The sequence below is a fragment of the Bemisia tabaci genome, chromosome 8, assembly GCF_918797505.1.
Source record: "Bemisia tabaci chromosome 8, PGI_BMITA_v3".
In the NCBI taxonomy this organism is placed as follows: domain Eukaryota; kingdom Metazoa; phylum Arthropoda; class Insecta; order Hemiptera; family Aleyrodidae; genus Bemisia; species Bemisia tabaci.
Window position 1 is genome coordinate 13,192,739 of NC_092800.1, and position 20,336 is coordinate 13,213,074.

Genomic DNA, 20,336 nt, shown 5'->3' on the forward strand with positions numbered 1-20,336 from the left:
CGTCATTAAACCTCCCGCGCTTGCTTACCAGTGGCGTGGCGTGTTTTGCGATACATCGATTTATTTCCCATTTAAACCTATGGGAAAGGATCGATAGACAGGGTGTTCGCAGCGAACACCTTAATAATCGATTCTTCAGCATACCTTCAAATGGGGAAATATCGATAATCGATCATTCACGCCACGCCATTGTTGCTTACGCACAGGAGGCGTCTTGAAAAGCGTCAATAATGCATAGAAATTCCTCTCATTTTGAGCAGCTTCAGTTATTCGACTGACGAATAGACGCATAGATTTCTCGGATTTCTCTCGGTCCACACACTAAAACCACAACATTGACAGAATGAGAATAAAATCTCGTGTCACGAGAATTAAAAAGCACGCGTGGAGTTGAGTTCAGCCTAGTGCTTATGTGTATAAATTGAACTACTTACAATTAAAGTGATAAAATCGTTCGCAAAATTAATGAAATAATGATTTGCGTTTAGAATTCGGATGGATTTATACTTTGTGAAATTTCTTTGGACAACTTTCGCTTGTCTCGACGTAAGAAATACTATCGTAAGTGAAATGAAACATTCTGTCACTTTAATTAACTTTAAATACTTTAATTTACACACTACACTTTAATCACTTTATTTTTGTTTAAAAAGGAGAACACGAAATTATGATAGCACGAATCTAAAATTAGCCTAGCAACATTTTGTATTGTTTAATTTTTTCATGCATTTTTTTGTCTTTACAAGAACACCAAGGGAAATAATTTGTCTAAAAACTTCTGTGCATACATTCTTCTTAATTGAGGAGTAATTTGTGAAAATTTTCGACGCATTATATTTCGCTTGGGTTTTTGTACAGAAATGAAACCTGGGAAGAAATCCCACAACGTGAAATACAGTTAGAAAGACCATGATTGATTCCGTCTATGATGGAGTTAAACTTTCTGTGAATTTTTCTCGAACCACAAAGAATATTCTTAAAAAATGTCAAAGCTGAATAAAAGGCGTCCTGAATGGAGATGTTGCATGTGTGAGGATTCGCGATTCGACTGTTGATTCTTATGTAAAAGTTTGCGAGAAACACGATGGGGCCACTGGTTTTCTCTGAAATTAACGCCCAAGCTCAAAAAAGCTCTCAAGTTGAGGCTAAAATGGAGGAGATATCCCTCACTATCCTGAGAGTCCACCTCTTCGTCAAAACAAACTCTCCATGCAAAGATAGGGAGCAAATACATTGACAGGGCTGCCACTTTATTTGGGGACTCTTGAACTGAATTCACGGCAACCCTGCTAATGTATTTGCTCCCCATCTTTGCATGGAGAGTTCGTCTTGATGTAGAGGTGGACTCTCAGGATAGCGTTGGATATCCCCTCCATTTTGGCCTCAACTTGAGAGCTGTTTTTGAGCTTGGAAGATGATTTCAGAGAAAACCAGTAGCACCATCGTGTTTCTCGCGAACTTTTACCTAAGAATCAACAGTCAAATCGCAAATCCCTCACACATGCAACATCTCTATTGAGCTGCGGAACTGCACCCGGAAAGAATATAAGGAAACGGGGGACAACCGACAAAGCTCCGAGACGGTAGCCGGAGGAGTAACCGAAATCACCGGGTATATAATTGAAGGGGCGTCTTGCGTTCTGTGACCCGCCCTCGTCACCAACACTGATGGCGTCAGCAGGAGAAGGGAGAAGCGGTTTGTCACCTTCAACGCACTATCGTACGTCATCGAATCAACAGTCAAATTCCTCACACATGCAACATCTCCATTTTTCTTAGATTTATACCCTAATTCTACTTCATGGTTTCTGTCCACACCAGGCACTTCATGAAAAAGGCGGGGCATATGCAGAATCAGATTTTCGTGATCTTGTTTCGCTAGAGCGGCCGTTCGTTGACAAGACAGAACTGATCAAAGAAATAATGTCCAATGACGCCAGGGTAACACTGATCGTCCAACCTCACCGTTTCGGTAAATCGCTCACTCTATCCATGCTCCAATATTTCCTAGACAAAAGAAAAGCACCCCCGAATACCACGGACTTATTCAACGGACTAAAAATATCAGAAGATCGTGGCTTCTGTGAAACCTACAAAAACCGCTTCCCGGTCATTCACTTCTCATTCCGTGATGTCAACGCAACAGACTTCAAGACCGCTGAATCGGCTGTTTACTCCATAATTCAACAACAATTTAAAGAGCATAGCTACTTACTCACGAATAACTCTCTCAACTTTTTTAGCTCCCTCCAAGTAGGAATGATTATGAATGGAACGTCTTCCCTTGAGACTGTCCGGAACGGGATTTTTTCCCTTTGCGATTTCCTCGGAAACGTGAAAAAATTGATAAAGGAAAACATAGCTGTGATATTACTAGTTGATGATTACGATACGCCTCTCAGAGCAGCCTACATGAACAATTATTTACCCGAAATGTCACGTTTACTCTCCAATGTTCTATCATGCCTTACGACCAGTCCATTCGTTAAAAAAGGTATAATTACAGGCTTATACAGCATTTCATCAGGCGATATATTTCCCAAACGAAGCACCAAAATTATATCGGTCTTTAATGACCAAAAAATACCATATTTTGGATTTACCGCCCCTGAAGTGAAAAACTTACTTCAAGGAATCTCTAGTAATGTGGGAATGAAGGATCTAGGTGAATGGTACGGTCTTGACTCTCCAGTCACGAAATATAATCCGTGGTCGGTGTTATGCTGTTTAGCGAATAAAGGAGCTTTGGCCCCTTATTGGGTTCGTTCATCCGACTCTCGCTTAGTTTCGAACCTTCTCAGTTTGATTGGTGTGAGTGAAGCTGTTAGTTTGATTTATTTAGTACAAGGAGGAATAATTGAGAAATCTGTACACAGGAGTGTTCGCTTTGAAGCTTTGACATCTGAAGCAGAGTATTTTTGGACTGTCTTAGTGCATGGAGGATATCTAAGCGCCAATTTTGTCAAGGAGGTAAGTGTACCTACCAGTGCCGTGGCGTGCTTGGGGAGGTATTGATTTATCTACCATTTAAACCTATGAAAGAGGATCGATAAACACGGTGTTTGCAACGAACACCTTACTAATCAATTCTTCACCACAGCTTAAGGGGAAATATCGATGATCGATCATTTACGCCCCGCCATTCCTACTTATCGTGTAACTTTATGGATGGTTTCACGATAACTGGAGTACTTTTGTCGTCGTAACAGACAACACATTTTTCGGTCATATTTTTGGTAGAAATGATAATCACCCGAATTTTTTCGCTTTAATCTTCAAAGAGTTACGTATTATAACGCTTTCTAATGATTAATTGCTCTATTTCTCAATCAATATTATGTAAATTCCGACAATGTGCTGTCTGTTACGCGGTAAAATGTCAGCGTAACAGACAGCACATTTTCGGCCATTTATATATTAAAATTGAAAAGGAGAGCAATAAATCCTTGAAAAGAGTTACAACACGTAACCCTGTGTAGATTAATGCAAATAAATTCGTGTGATTATCATTACTACTAAAAATATGACCGAAAAATATGTTGTGTGTTACGGCGACAAAGCTATTCCAGTTATCGTGAAACCATCTGTACACGTGTTTTGGTGTGTATACATTTCCGTTCTACGGCAAATTGAAGGAGCTTCATACCATTACATTACAACATTACGATGCGCCATGCGCCTTAAATCGGCGGGCGTCTTGTAATAACTTTAAATATGAAAAGCCCCTTCAATTGATAGATATGCAACATACATAACACTACGATGTAATTCCACGCACTAGTTTTACGTATAAAATTGCAACCTATGATATTTGAGACGGTAATTAAAAGTATATACAGCTCATTTTTTCTATGTATTTTTCAACCTAATAGTTTTGATTGATTCCTTCTTCTGTAATCATTTTTTAAAGGATAGCAGCCGGAAAATTTACTCGCTGGTCATTCCTAATTTTGAGATCAAAAATGAAATCAACCACTGGTGCAGGACGAGGCTCTCAGAGGCGGTGAGGAAAACTACAGGGAAGCTGGCAGAATTTGTGAAGAACACAATGCACGGAGAGGTTGAAAAGATAATGGACTTCTTATTAGAATGCATGCAAAAAACTGGAATTTACTACAACTTCGAAAATCCCGCGCACCTAGGGCGATATTACACCTATTATACAGCTCTCTTCACTCCGTTACGTGATTATTACAAAATTACAGAAAGTCAGACCGAAAAGAACGTCAACATGAGACGACGGCGCTGTTACAGCTTTGTTCTGGAACCCAAGAATTACTCTACGGTAGGAATAATTATGGAGATTGAGGGAGCAAATATCAGTACAGATATGAAAAAGACAGCAGAGATGGTTTTGAAACGAATGAAGAATGACGAACTCTCTCCTCATATCCTCACGGTTTGCGGCAAAGTTTTAGCTATCGGAATGGCATTTTACAGACAAAATTTTGAGTTCAGCTATGATCTGATCGGTGCACAGGTGCTGTGATTGGTTTTTCGTTCCTAAGATATCGCTCTACAAATTCAGATCTGGCACCTACTCTTCGAGTTTAGTGCTACTCTCTTTTCTATGAAAGGAGGAAACATTATACGAATGCCTTATCAATTTTACGTTACTTAAAGGATTTTTTTTGTTTTCATTTTTTATCTACAATTGTCGAATTTTGACACGTTTTTTCCTATTTTTTGTAAGCATCAAAAGCGAAACTTTAACTCGCAGTGTTGTGCAATATTATTCTCTAGCACTTCAATTGAGGCGTCTTTAATAAAAACCTACAATGCAATCTCCCTTTCGCTGTATGAAAGTTTGACAATCGTCTGATTTATTGTAAAAGGAGCAGGCGAGTTTTTACTAGCGTACTTTCTCAAGAATTTACTACATTTTAACAGGATAATTGTGACAGCATTGTACTCATGAAGTTTCATTGATTACTTCTTTTTACAAATTCAAACATCTGACAAATTTTGGACATCGGAGTGAGGATTGCAGCTTTTGATTCTTGACGCTTCAAGCTTCAATTAAAAGAAAAAAAAATCGTCATTCGACTGGAATTCGAGCCTTTCATCAGTAGTTTCAAACTGTCTTTTGCTGAGACGCTTCCTTTAAATGTTTCTTAATTTGTTAAAATTTCATACTTATTAAGCAAATTGGGGAATTCATAAAATCAGCTTTATCAAATATGTAAAAAACACAAATATCGCAGTTCTCTGATAAACGACGCTCTTTCGTCTATGAAAGACTAATTTAAGTTTTATCATTTTGGAGAGTAATTATCGAAAACGCTCTATTATGTTTAGAATTTTCCACAGAGAAGTGGCCTCGAAGAATGTATAAATCAATTAAGCTATATCTCTGTAATTTATTACAAGCGAGGATAGCTGAGTTAAATCGCCTGAAATTTGATAGGGTCACGGTAGCTGATAATGTCTCGATGAAATAATTGTAATCTGGAAGACAACAACACTTAAAATTGCAAAAAAAAAAAAAAAATCAACGAATGAATGTGCGAGTTAGGAAAATATCCTAATTATGTATTGTTGCTTATATTTGAGCCAAATAAATAATCAGCTATCCTTTTGGTTAATAATAATGCTCTTTGACACTTGGTGATTAGAACAAAGTAAGTATTTAATCAATAAAAATACCGTTCGTAAGAATTGATGTTTACAATGTGATGAGATAGTCTGATGGGCTTTTCTCCTATCTTCAAGAATAAAAGAATCGCATCCTCATCCTAAAATACTGCAGTAAATAAGTGTGTGGAACTGCGGTGGATGAAAGTCTAATTAATATGATGCTAGAAGCAAATGCCTTCAAAGCGAGATGTAGGCAAATTTACGTGTTAGCATGATTTCACCCAGTACGGTCTTACAATTTTGCAGGAGACTTTAGAAGCTCAGAGTACCTCACTTATAGTTTTATTGCAGGAAGCTACTTGATCGCAGTCTGACAATACTCTCAAAATAAATCGTTAGCATTTCAACGTTGCTTGAAAATTAGTATTTTTAAATTCTTTATAAATGTTAGAATATTTTTAAACAAGACAGTAATTAATTCTTTCTATCTTAACCCTCAAAAATTGCAGTGAATTTGAGAAATTTTCTAAAATCACCCGAGGAACCTATTAAATTAACACTTAATTTCAAGTTTCATGGGAAAATGTTTTTATTTATCTGTATTGTTTGCTTCTTGGCCATGTATAGCATATCCATGGGAAATTACACTATTTTTACACATTTTGTTGTTTGTGATTTAAAAGTGATCGTAAGAAATGAAACCTTATTTTATGATTAAAAAAATGTTCAGAACACAATTAGCGATTCAACCGTTCAAGATTTTACGGCAAAATCTTTGCCACCCCGTCAAGAAAGAGCATAGTAAATTAGTGGCGAAAAATATGTATTGTGGTATTCTTGTTTAGCTTAAATTGTATTCTACTCGTTTTTTCAAGTGACTTCATGTAAAAGTAATAACAAAAAGCGAAATATTAACTTGTGGAAAACGAGGTTACCCATGGGACCATTCCGAAATACGCCTTGCAGTACGAATGTTGACTCTGATTTTGCCTGAATGTCAATGCCAGTTGCAGTTGGCAACTGGCAGTTGCTAGGCAGTTAGCTTTTCCTCGACGGGGCAATGTAGACTCACGACTTCTAGCGCAATCAAGTATATAAAAATTAAAAAGGCAACTTATATGGCAACTGAAGGATTTAATTTCAAGGGAATTTATAAAAGCAGCACACATTTGAATAAAAAAGATACATTCGAAAAATAAGCACATACAAATTCTTTCACCGCAAATGTTCTTGGGAAAAATGTTCACTCTCAAAATGATTGTACTGACAATAAAATAATTCATTGCCGAGTGGATTTTGTTTTTTTACATCTTTACGATTATAATAAGTCTGATTCGGATGGGTCGGATCCAAGAGCCCCCCTCCCCTCCTTCAGCGATGGAGTATATTGAGTGCTGAGGAGCCATCTTGGACCGGACGATGAGAAAAACAGCGTGAAAGGCTGTTAAATGGGCCTCTCTGAGCGTTATTATTTTGATTTGTGTTATTACTATATTTATGTAATTTTTATCAAAGAAACTTTGGAAACATATTGTGTCATGTGGCTCGGTACAGGGATTACTCCCGCGAGAATCATTCACCCATGCATATTTTCTAGACTTAAAAAAAATACACCACAAAACTCTAAAGGTAAGTAATGCGTCATGAAGTTTTAGGGACGAATGATTTTCAAAAACAGTATGTAATAGGCTCTCGGAAAAATTTAAAATAGCACAGCAACTTAGAGCTAACAAAAAAATCAACGGAGAGGACCCTCTAAAAAGTGGCTTTTTGACATTTTTCCTGAAAACCTGGGAATTTCTACGATGTATAAAATTAAACCCGTAGAATAAATCAAACCTCTAGGAAAAACAGTTTGAGCTCAAAGCGTATCTCTTGAAAGCTCAAGCATTGCTCAAGCGTTACAAGGTTTACACCGTTTTTCATTGTAAATATCTGTGCATAAAAAGGCTGAGAAATTAAACGTTACATTGCTGAAAAACTAGCTTTGAACTCAATCTAAAACTATTAACGAGGCTTTTCTCAATAGTAGATTAGTTTTATAACGTTAATGAAATCCCTAAATTCCCAACCAAAGAGATCTTCTCTGCCGAGCTATAAGGGAAAACGCCGTATGAACATTAGAGTGATAAGATATTTATTTTTTAGAAAGATTTAAACCAGTGGACCACATTTTGCAATTAGAAACTACAATCTCTAGCTCATCCATGAAAGTACCCATCTACATAGGTAAACTAGTAGCATATTTGTTGTTTCTAAAATGAGCGAGAAATATTAGTTCCGTATTGCAAAATGCAGTCCAATTTATCCTTAAAATTTTCGCCTATCTGCGAATGAAATTTTCTGATACGTTCAAGTCAAAACTCACCAATGTTTTTTTAAAAAAAGAGGGGTATCGCTAAGGGCCGTTTTTTAACTAAACCTGAATTTCCTTAACTCTACAATTTTTTGTTCATTGAAGGTCTAGGTATATTTTATGGAGTGCATCATAATTTAGTGATTTCCGGTCTTTTTTCGGGTCCGTTACAGGCCTAAACATGGGTCTAAAGGCCGATTTTGGCGTAAACCGCGAGTACTGCGATAGCGGTTAAACACCGAAAAATCCGCTTTTTTCGCCAAAATCCGCTTTCAGACATATGTTTAGATTAGAGCGGAGAAGAGACCAGAAATGACCGAATCATGATGCATTCCATAAAATATAGACCTTCAATGGACAAAAATCGTTGAGTTGAAGAAACTTGACTACCTTAGGCCCAAACACGACCCTTGTCGATACCGGCCTTTATATTTTAGACACACAAAACACAAGACACTTCTGCCGTGCTAGGGAGGAACGCAGTATGAACATTCGAGAGTTGCCAAATTCCCTTCGGTAAAATGTTCTTTTTTAGGAAAGTTATGAATATTTCCCTTGAAATAGTCAGGACTTTTCAATGGAATTGCGAGCAAAATTATATGAAAAATTGTAAGAAAAATATTCATAAATTTACCAGAAAATTCGTTGTTTTATCGAAGGAAATTTGCCAACTCCTGAGGGTTCATACAGCGTTCTTCCTTAGCACGGCAGAGTTAAAGACAACACAATTTTTGCACTGTTCGAGTGTTCATACGGCATTTTCCACTTGACACAACTGTTTTTGGGGCGGCGCTTTAAGTGCAAGCCTCAACGTCGGATTTTCTCCTCTCGTGGTCGCCAAGGCTTTTCACGAACTTGATAAAATCCGATGGTACAGGATCAAATCGATGCGAATCGTTGTTGACAAAACAGTTGACGAAATTCCTCGCCTGTTCCTCGTCGAAGCTCATATCCCGGAGGTCCCTGGGGTTCAAGTATTGGAGCCACTCCATATCGCGTGCGCTGCACTGCGGGCTCTCTAACTGGTCGTCGAAGTCCTCCACCATCTCAGCTTTGGGTAGGAAGCAGGAAGCGTCGGTCCTCCCGAACATGACGTTCTGGAAGTGGTCCCTGAGTGCGGACCTCGGAGGCACTGATAACACGCATTTGACCAATAGGATCGTCAAGACGAAAAACTTCATCACGGTTTTGATTGGTCGAAACATGTCGATGGAATTCTCCTGATTATCCGAACACACTAGCTTCGCGGAAAACTCGAATGGAAAGTTGGTGTGATGTTATGGGCATTTGTTAATAATATCCTTCAGTTAACCTTCGTCGCTAAAACTGGAGAAATTTTCGCGCATAACCAAAATCACTAACTTATATGTTCACAAAATATCATCAAATGTCCTGAAACCCGTGTTCTTCCTAATGCGGAGAGCACTGGTTCAAAGTTTTTAAAAAAATGTCACAGTTTCGAATGGAAAATTAGTGTGATGTTGTGGGCATTTGTTTACCCCATTCAGTAGCCTTTTTCGCTAAAATTTGAGAATTTTGTAGCGTCTAATTAAACGCGCCTGCTGAAATATTCGCGTAGGATCACCAAATGCCAAGAACCTCGTATTGTTTTTGGTAATGGAAGCACTGGTTCAAACTATAATAAAAATGTCACAGTATATAACCTTTTTAGGTGTGATTGTTTTCAAGCTCTGCTTTACAGTTATATCTAATGATTGTCCATTCAGAAACTTCACTTTTTCACGTGTAAATGCTGATTATGACCAGCTCTGAGCGGCGAGCCACGAAAATAACACGGATTCCAACACCTCGATTGTCACTTCAAAACAGTGTCACTGGCAGAAAAATGGTCCGGCCGTCTGTCTGTCATTCTCTTAAATCAACTCGGATGAGCACGCGTGCGCCTGTGATATCAAAAATCGAAGAAGCGAGTCTTGATATCAGTCTCAGGAGCGTCGAATTGTCGGCACCCGGTTTGAGGAATTTCAAGTAATTTTCGGGCTGATCTTACCAGGGACCAGTTGCAATATTTCTTAATTAAAGACAGAGTTTTTACCACTAAATGAAGAGTCGGAATGCAAAATTTGGTCAGCGCTATTTCGGTTTGGGTAAAAAATTGGACAAAAATCGGCATAAAATTTCCGCTTTGCAATATTTTGGGATCCGTCTTTTCGAGAGAATGAGATATATCGTTACGGTTATGATTTCTCAATCTCATGCCTTAGATTTACCTATCCTAAATCTAAGAAATTGGCCTGAAAAAAGTGAAATATAAAAGTCATCCATTGAGTATGGTCGGGTCGTAACCAGTTAAGTGCGATTTTCTTTTCAACCTTCATCGTTTCCTGAAATGCAGGAAAGCTCATATACCTTAAATTGTTGCTATATTTGACATAGTTGCTCTCCCACCAAAAATCAGCATCATCTGCAGCAATTACATATTTGAGAGAGAAAATTTCTTCAGTGGCGTTAGCATTTTGACTTAAATTAAACATGAACAAATTGTTAAAATGTACGAATTCGGAAGCCACCCCTTTCGAAGTAAAATTAATGTGAAAATACGTTGAGGAAAAGGTATGAGGAGAAAATTGGCAAAGTCGCATTTTTACATAAAAAAAGAACAAAAGTGGTTCCCCGACGCGGATATTTGTAGAGTTCTCAAAGAGTTTCTTTTTTTGAAAATCTGAAGTTTTTAACGTTTTTACTTACAGTCAGTGTCAATTAGGGTAGATTGATAGAGAATTTGCGGGAGTCTGAAATGTTTAAATTGCATGTTTAGAATGAAGTTACCAAGAGAACTGAGCAGGGTGATATCGTTGGTTTCTAAATCGAACAATTAGTGGGTGAAATATGACAAAATAACAAAATCTGCTGAAATACATTTGTTTAAATGGAAAATGCCGCCAGATGACGTCCCAAGGCGGCACATTTTTTCAATTTTAACCCTATTTTTCTACCAAATCCCATTTCAGAAAAAAATATGAAAAATTCTGCGAACTCATCTCATTAAGCACTGTTTGATTAATCCATAAAAAAATTGTGTGCAAATTCTCAATCAGCGCATTTAAATCCGGTATATTTCCGAAATATAGCAACCCTGTCATAGAATCTTGCCAATCGAAACAGATGCAATGAATCCCGATTCCCGAACGGAGTCGATAGCCGATCGGTTCGGAGTTCGATTTTTCGAAGATTATTGGATCGGTATCCGCTGAATTCTTCTTTAGCTCCTTTGTCTCCAGCGATCCGCAGCTGAGGACGTGACAGATAAAGTGCAGCCGTCTCGACTGCACCGCTATCCTCAGCAAGAACCACGTATCTCCGATAGACTAATACGTGTAGAAACGCGGTTTTTGGTAGCAGAGCAGTAGTGCGAGACGAGTGGGCGACAAGCTCTTTTGCTGACGCGCTGCAGTGATCTGCACCATGCACTTGGCTCGCGTTACATCTACATCGCGCCGTCAGACTGATCTTGACCGTGAATTTTTTAAAACAGTGCGATCGGATTTAAAATCGGTCGTTTTTCGTTCCGATTTGGCGGTGTCGCTATTGCACCGGGTCAGTATCGATTTGTTGGAGATTCTGCGTATGGATCTCGTAGTACCTTCTATACAGGGTATGCAATAAATAGAAACACATTTTCAAGAGCAGCCCGAGACAATGATAACAGTGGAAAAAAGAAGGGGGGAAAAACGGGAAACAACACTGGAAAAAAAAACCACATTGGATCTTGAGTCCAGACTCTTAAAAACATCGACAAGAAAAAATACTCTTGATTCAATCAGATTTAAGCTCAAATCAAGAACCAAGCTTCTTAATTTGAACGGATTTCCTTTCGATTTAAGCTTAAATCTGATTGAATCAAGAGTCATTTTTCTTGTCAATGTTTTCAAAAGTCTGGACTCTAGATCCAATGTGTTTTTTTTTTCCAGTGAAGGCTAAAATACACAATTAATAAAAACTGAGACGTTTCAACTCAAAACTGAGTCATTTTCAGTCGGAAATACAATACAAATTTTAAAAAAAAACTATGAAAACCTGAGCCCTCCATGAAGGTGGCCGAAATCCGAGAAAAAGAGAAAAAAATGACTCAGTTGTGAGTCGGAACGTCTCGGTTTTTATTACTTGTGTATTTTAGCCTTGTTTCCCGTTTTTCCTCCCTTGTTTTTTCCACTGGTATGCAATAAATATGGATACTTGTTGATATTTCGAGAACGAATGCTGGTATTGACATTCGATTTGGGCGAGATTTGTTGATGGTGACCCCCACAAAAAATTTGCCCACCTTTGTATGAGGGAGTCTCGTCCAAATCGCACGTTATCCAAACCATATGTCAAGATCTGCAACCGTTCTCGAAATATTAACGAGAGAAAGAAAAAAACTAAAAATGTGGCCCGAAGTGTGAATAGTAGAGTGGTAGAATATTGCTGGGTCCACACTACTCTGCGAGGAAACCAAGGTCATAAAATTCCAAAAATTTTCTTTGGATTAAAAATTTAAACTTGTATTAGTGTTACTGCAGCACTTGTTGGAGTTCATGATCTGAATACTTTTTTAATCTATTGAACATTTTCATGATTTTTTGGCCTTAATTTCCCCCAGAATATTGTGGACGCAGCACTATTCTGCTTTCTAAGGAAGAACACCGTATGAACATTCGAGAGCTGCCAAATTTTCTCTCGGAAAATATGCATTTTTGAAGAAACTTATAAATATTTTCCTTGCAATTTTCAGACTTAATGGCTCAAATTGTAAGCTACATTACCTGAGACTAGAAGAAAAATACCCACAAATTATCTTCAAAATGAGTAATTTTTCAAAGGAACGATTTGGCAACGCTCAGAGGTTCATACGGCGTTTTTCCTTAGCACGGCAGTATTCTACTACCTTCACGGTAAGAAGTATTCATACTGTTAGCACACCCTGTATGTCCTTCGCTGGCGAGGGAGAAGTTCATCGTATTCATCGTTACTCAGTATATCGAGTAAAACTTCTTGTCAGGAGTTGAATTCTATCGGCACTTTTGTACGGAAGGCAACATTCGTCGATGTGCTGAAACGCCGCACAGTGGATCGAGTCAATAGGAGAGGTCAGACAAAATTTAGAAACTTTAAACGCTTATAACTCTATTATTACAGGACTTTGAAGTTCTGGAAGTGGTTTCATTGGTTTCCTCGTGAAATTTTTTTCAAGAAACACTCCTCCAAGTTTAAAATGTGACAAAATAAACATAAAAATTTGCAGTTTTAGTCAAAATTTTCATGTCCGACCTCCCTGATTAACTCGATCCACTGTGCGCCGGCCAATCAAATGCCCTATAACGGACTTAGGTGCAGTAGCAACTTATCCCGAGTATATTTGCATCACATTAACTAGAATCAGTCTAACTACATACTTTTCATACCTAGTGTACGGATACGACAGGCAAATCAGTGTGAAAACGAGGGAGAAACTCAGTTAGCCTTCAATTCAAAAGATATGCAATTTGTGCTACACAGGAGTTAAAATAGTTGTATCGCCTAGTTGGGTCCCTCAGTGCGAACATCAGATTAAGCTTTAAATGCCAGGTTGTTCCATGGAGAAGGCGATATGGATGGATTTATCTAGAATCATCCTAACCACATCTCACGTTGCATGATTTTCTATCATTTTTTATTTATTTTGAAGAGATATTTAATTTGTGCTACGCAGGATTTAAAATAGTTGATCGCCTAGTTGAGTCCCTCAGCGCGCACTTCAACGAACATCAGATTAAAAGCTTTAAATGCCGGGTTGCAGCCTGGAAAAGACGATATGGATGGGTTTATCTAGAATGATCCTAACTACATCGCACGTTGTATAGTTTTCTATCATTTTTTATTTATTTTAACAGATTGCTTTAAAAAAATGGGAAAAAAAACGCCTGGAAACTTTCCGTGTTTTTTCCCAAAATGGACCACTATAGACAAGGTATACGAAGCATTCTGATACATGTTTCTTAACTAAAATTCCACGTGAAGTGTGACGTGCACAACGAAAATTATCGAAATCAACTCCTTCCAAAGATATTTAATGATTCTTGATGCGTGAATTCAAACCACCCGCTCATGAAAACTCAATGCTCTGTGTGATCCACATCGTGCGCTAAACGTTATCATGACAGTCTCTGCGATATAAAAATCTTGCAACCTCAATCTTGCCGCTTTGGCTCAGCTGTAGCAAATCGCTTATGGTTTAAACAACACATGGTGGGAAATGAACATTACTTGATTGAGAAGCTTGTTGAAACCGTTGTCTCGCGCGATTTGACTCGCATAGAGTTTTGAGTTTCTTGTGAACGGGCAGTTCAACTTCCTCGTAACCAATGTGAAATAAAAAAGTTAGTATCTTCGTTTGGAGTTTGTGTCATTAGTTTTCGTTGCGCGAATCGTTCTGCACGTGAAATTCTGGTTAAGGGACATGTATCAGAATGCTGAAATTCGTACCTTGTCTAGTTGTCCATTATGAAGAATATTCTTCGGCAATTCAAGCTAGACTGTTGCTTTGCTTTCTATCAGAAGAATAACATCAGAGTGGATGTAAGGCTGCGCTTTATGCAATTACTGATTAAAGGCTGGCTCTGGTTGAGTCCGTTTATTTCGTCACCCACTTGACATAAAGACGTAACTACAATTTGCAATGAGCCCTGTCGTCCATACAATTCAGTGCTCTCCCAGGCTCATCTCTTTATGTGGTTTTGGCTTTCTGTCCGCCAAGCTACGATTTATGAAAATTGGATCCAAGATTATTTTAAGTTTTTTGTTATCAGGAAAATATTTTCAAAGTTTTCATGCTCAATCCTTAAAATGGTTCATCTATGATGCACCCTCGCACCTTTTTTTGACATTGAAATGAACTAAATCGCTTACACTTTTCTTTTATGAGATACTAGTTTTTGTCCTCGATCAAGGGCTCTGATGACGAACTGAGGAAAATTTCCTCCTTTTAAAACTTTTCTTTCCTGAAAACCAGAGAACTTATTTCCTGGACGATGAAGTAAATATTTTGACGGAAAAGCTCGAGGAATTGATGTGGGCATGGAGGATAAGACGCACAAGTTCAGCTTTTGAAAAAATTGAGATATTCATGAACTCAACTAAAACTAGTTTGATTTTGTTATCTGTGAAAAATTCACAGCTAAAATCCAACTTTAAAGCATGAAAAAGTCAGCTTCAACTTCCTCTCTGCCATAAGGCTCCATGTAATTTCGAAACTTTAAGCTTGCATTTTTTGAAATAGCAAAAACTGCACTTATGTGCCTTGTCCTCCAAGCCCACCAATTGAATCGGCTCGTACGAAAACCGCTAACGTTCATCTTTTTCAATTTTGAGATTTTTGGGTTCAAATACGAGGTCAGACACACTCATTAATGTGGTGAAAATATTAGTTCTGCTTTCAATTCAAGCTGGAGTCAGAATAGTACAAAATTTCATCATTCTTGTGTGCTCGTGTAATGGAAGGAAAGGAAACGAGGTGACCTAGAAAAAGAAAAAAAAATCTTGTCTATCGTTTAATCATTTCATTTTTCTTAGAAGCATAAATAAAATATGTAAAAACTATCTAAAAATAAATTAGCAAGATTTTATAAAAAATGTATATCTCATAAAATGGCAGCTATTGCAAAATATAAAAAAGGGTCTGCAGCAAATTGATGATAATACAGAAATGCAGCAGATAAGGCTAAAGCTAGGGGAGTTGTACTTATACTTGTTTACTGATTTTGCTAGAAAACGGACGGTCTTGTTGTTATCGTACAGAGGTAGTAATTAGCATCGAGATAATCGGAAATCAGTTGAGAGTGAAACCTGTGCAAACAGGATAAAATAGATCATAATTCGTATGATTCAATCTGCCTTAAAACTTCGTAAGACATGCACGCACCTGAACAATGAAATTACAAACCTTCTTCGTGTGTACTTTTTATACAGATAACAAAAAAATATGACCTCTTGTAGAGGCGCCATTTTTACTCGTAACAAAATAAATACTTAAGCTTAAAATTATAAAATGTAAATATAAAACGCAGTTTTAGCAATATTGCAATTAGAGCAGTCCAGCGCAGCGGTGTCAATGACACTTGAATGAAGAATTGCCGTATCTCTTTCAAAATACAAATATTCCCAGAGAATACGCGAAAAAATCGCATATCGTGTAAATTGACAACTATTATCAAATTGACAACTCTGGATTTGGTCAATTCAAATTCATATAAAACAATCGATGTTTCATCAAAGCTTCACTCAGATTCGATTCTTTCAATGGACCTGAATGGAGCAAATACAATTTTGCCAACGGACCACTAGACAAGGTACGAATTTAAGCAATCTGATACATGTTTCCTAACCAGAATTTCACGTAGAAGACGACTCGCGCAACAAAAATTACTGTAACCAACTCCTAACGAAGATATTAACGTTTTTATTTCACATTGGTCACGAGGAAATTGAACTGCCCGCTCACAAGAAACTCAAAGCTCTACGTGAGTCAAATCGCGCACTACAACGGCTTCAGCAAGCTTCTCAATCGAGCAATGTTCATTTCTCACCATGTGTTGTTTAAACTATAAGCAATTTGCTACAACTGAGTCAAAGCGTCAAGATTGAGGTTGCCAGATTTTCATCACGCAAAGACTGTCATGATAACATTTAGCGCTCGATGTGAATCACGTAGAGCATTGAGTTTTCGTGAGCGGGTGGTTTAAATTCACGCATCAAGAATCATTAATTATCTTCGTAAGAAGTTGATTTCAGTAATTTTCGTTTTGCACATCGTAGTTTACGTGAAATTTTGGTTAAGAAACATGTATCAGAATGCTGAAATTCGTACCTTGTCTAGTGGTCCATTCGTGAGAACTGTCAATCATTCGCTGTCTTGAATGAGACCTCATATACGGGCATTTGATAACCGCGACTCAGAATACAACGACGATAATACCCTTTCGATCTGCCCTCCTGAGGAAAAACGCCACACGAACATTCGATCGTTGCCCGATTTTTCTTGATAAAATATGGATTTCCGGAAAAAAATTATGGATATTTTTTCTCGAATTTCCTCTTAATTACGGAGTTGAACTAAGAATACGGGTTTTGGGAGTCTATGGTGGTTAGGCATCGCAGATCGGACTCCTCTTCCTGACAATTTCATCTGAGGTACCTTTTTTCAAGGAAAAATATTCTCAATTGAAGAGTGGAAATTCAAAACCTCGTAAGCGACATTAAATGTTGGTAGATTGTTTAATTTTCCTCTCATCTAATAGGGATTCGGTTCGGAGGCTTACACACAACGCGATTCTCGTCCGAAGAATGAAAATAGAATTCAGAGAAAAATCTCAAAAAATTCCATGAAACGAAGACACTCAGGTTATTTTATGCCGCAACACTTAATGGCTCTTTCCAAATTTTGAACTGCACTACATCTTGCAGTTAGGGACCACGATTTCTGGTCCATACGTAAAAACACGCAAGTGTATGAGGAAACCAATTGCACATACGTTGTTTCTAGACTGAGCCATAAATTGTGGTTCCCAATTGCAAAATTTAGTCCGATTCCCACTCTTCAATAACGTTTCTCCAAAATCCACATTTTACCGGAAGAATTTGGCGACATCCGAAATTCAGTGGCGTGGCGTGCTTCGCGATATATCGACAGATCTGTCATTCTAACCTATGGAAAAGGATCGATAAAGAGGGTGTTCGCAGCGAACACCTTGACAATCGATTCTTTACCATAGCTTCAAATGGAGAAATATCGATAATCGATCATTCACGCCACGCCTCTGATCCGAATGCACATACGACGGTTTACCTCAGCACGGCGGCGTTTTGTGCGCATGTTTCGAGCCGATATAAACAATTGGCGGCCCCGGTTGTGCGAACTGGTCGGTGGTCCGATGGCGAATCAGGCTGTGAGTCGTTGCATGTGCCAGTCGACCTGCGGCTTGTCTTTAACGAAGAGGATGCGGTCCGCGATGTGCTTCTCCTTCCCGTAGTAGAACTCCATGAAATCCGGGAACACCTTAAACGCCGTGCTGAAAGCAAAAAAGGCCACACTGAAGTCTCGAGTTGAATAACCAATGACAAGGCACTGGGTCAGTTGCGCGTGCCGCACAGTGGATCTAGAGTCCCTTTATACTGAGAGTCAACACAACACCCCCTCATGGAGTCACAAACGGGAATAAAGATTACAGAAATTGAACGTTTTTCGTAATCTTTAATCGGCCCATTCTCAAATTCCTTTCTCCGTTCCTTCTCTCATTCCGTTTGTTCCTTGCCGAACCCGTAATTCCCTGGTCCATTTCAGATTATAATCTTTGCAATCGGTGAAAATGTAATCTTTATTCCCGTTTGTGACACTGTGAAGGCCTAAAATACGGGAACCAATCAGAAATGGAATCACATTGTCTTAACTCTCAGTATAAAGGGACTCTAGGTGGATCGAGTCAATTAGAGAGGTCGGACATGAAATTTTTGATTAAAGCATCAAATTTTGATGCTTACTTCGACGCATTCCAAATTTTAAAAATTGCCTCTAGAAAAAAAATTTACGAGGAAACCAATGGAACTACTTTTGGAACCTCAAAGCTTTATATGAACGGAGTTACAAGCGTTTTCAAGTTTCCAAATTTTGTCCGACCTCTCCTATTGACTCGATCCACTGTGTGCCGCACACGGAGAGAAAATGGACCGCGTTTAGCAGAAAGGAACCAAGCCACATCAGCTATTGCCAAATTTGACTGAGCCAGTTTAATTTTTACAAGAGAACGTTAGTGTGGATTCCTCTGAAAGTTTTTAGGAATTTGCTGTGTACTCAGCAGAAAATTTACTGGAATTTGCACAAAAATCCGCACACCCGTTTTCATGTAAAAAATTAAATGCCCAATCAGATTTGACAGTAAAGAAACTAAGGAAGAACGCCGTATGAACATTCGAGAGCTGCCAAATTTCCTTAGATAAAATGTTTATTTATGAGGAACGTCATGAAGATTTTTCCTTGAAATTTTTAAGAACTTTCAGTGATATCGGGAACGAAATTATCTGAAAAATTGGGAGGAAAATATTCACAAGTTCACCAGGAAATTCGTGGTTCATCGAAGGAAATTTGGCAACGCTTGAGGGTTCATACGGCGTTTTTCCTTAGCACGGCAGAACATCTGATGTGGCTTGGTTCCTTTCTGCTTAACACGGTCCGATTATTGCCATTGTATCGGAGTGTCGTGCATGTTGTCTATTCGCTGATTGAAGGGGCTCCTCGTATTGAAATTTATTGCGATACAATTGAAATAAGTTGAATTTTTTCTTGATGCATTGCCTACCTTTCCCACGCACGAATAGACACATTTGATTGATCTACTGGAAAAAAAGGCTCTTGGATCCAGAGTCCAAACCTTGTAAAGAAATTCGACAAGAAAAACATTATTTTTAATCATGCACGCGGATTTGAACTTGAATCGAGAGCCCAGCCCCTTAATTTAAGCGTATTTTCTTTTGATTCAAGCCAAAATCCGATTAAAACCTGGGTATTTTTTCTTGTCGAATTTTTCAGAATCCAGCCATTGGATCCAAAAACCTTTTTTTTTTCATTTTTTTTCTTTCTTTAATTTTAATGAAATACCCATTTCAATATTCCTGAGGCTTCGTGAATATGAATCCAACATTAAAACAATATTTCTTTGTCAAACGCGTCGGAAAACCTACTCTACACAGTTCTTTACGAATATCCCTCGATCACACTCTTGCTTGCACCGAGGTGTTGTCAGATTTCGTTAAAAAGTATAAATTAAACATAGCCTCATACGAAAATGTGAGTGATTTTGATGGATATCCGACAACCACGGAGGCCTGGGTCCACTCGTGACCTGATGGACGCAAAGAGACGGTTACTGCCGATACCTCTTCGAGAAAACCTGGAATGGGTTGCGTAAGCGAATTACGTAACCGTGCCCTTTTTTAATCTGTAAATTGTATGAATAACTCGCGGAATTCTCGGGAAATCAGTTTATGCTAATATCCTATGTTCCATGGTTTATTACTTCTTTCAGAGACGGCTGCGGTCTGCGACCCGATCCCGCTGATCCCAAGAAAGTTTTCGCGTTCGGTGAAACGACACGTGTCGGAGTTGATGTCCTCTCTGCCCTCACGGGGAGAGGTGTTATTCGCAGGCGCAGACCGCTATGCCACTATCGCATAAAGGCCCCAAATAAGGCCTCGGATACTGCCGTGCTAAGGAAAAACGCCGTATGAACCTCCAGGCGTTGCCAAATTTCCTTTGGTAAATCATGAATTTTCGGGAAAATTTGCAAATATTTTTCCTCAGATTTATCAGACAATTTTGTTCACAATTTCACCTAAAGTTTCTGAAAATTTCCAGGAAAAAGGATCATAACTT

The 20,336-nt window shown here is 38.4% G+C and overlaps 2 protein-coding genes across 3 annotated transcripts in view; one reads left to right on the forward strand and one right to left on the reverse strand.

Annotated features, from left to right (window-relative positions):
• The first annotated feature begins 183 nt into the window (after window positions 1-183).
• Window positions 184-5,196, forward strand: LOC109034256 (uncharacterized). Its single transcript, XM_072303379.1, has 3 exons — window positions 184-561; window positions 1,822-2,970; window positions 3,911-5,196. Exons 1-3 carry the CDS (start codon window positions 496-498, stop codon window positions 4,487-4,489), a joined length of 1,794 nt encoding a protein of 597 aa, XP_072159480.1. The 5' UTR covers window positions 184-495; the 3' UTR covers window positions 4,490-5,196.
• Window positions 5,197-15,449: 10,253 nt separating this feature from the next.
• LOC109034248 (pyridoxine/pyridoxamine 5'-phosphate oxidase) overlaps window positions 15,450-20,336 on the reverse strand; it is a 34,292-nt gene continuing 29,405 nt past the window's right edge. For both annotated transcript variants that reach the window (XM_019047288.2, XM_072303381.1), the window contains exon 6: window positions 15,450-17,979. In XM_019047288.2, the coding sequence (XP_018902833.1) occupies window positions 17,850-17,979 (130 nt within the window). In that variant the 3' untranslated portion in view covers window positions 15,450-17,849. The remainder of the gene's footprint in view (window positions 17,980-20,336) is intronic.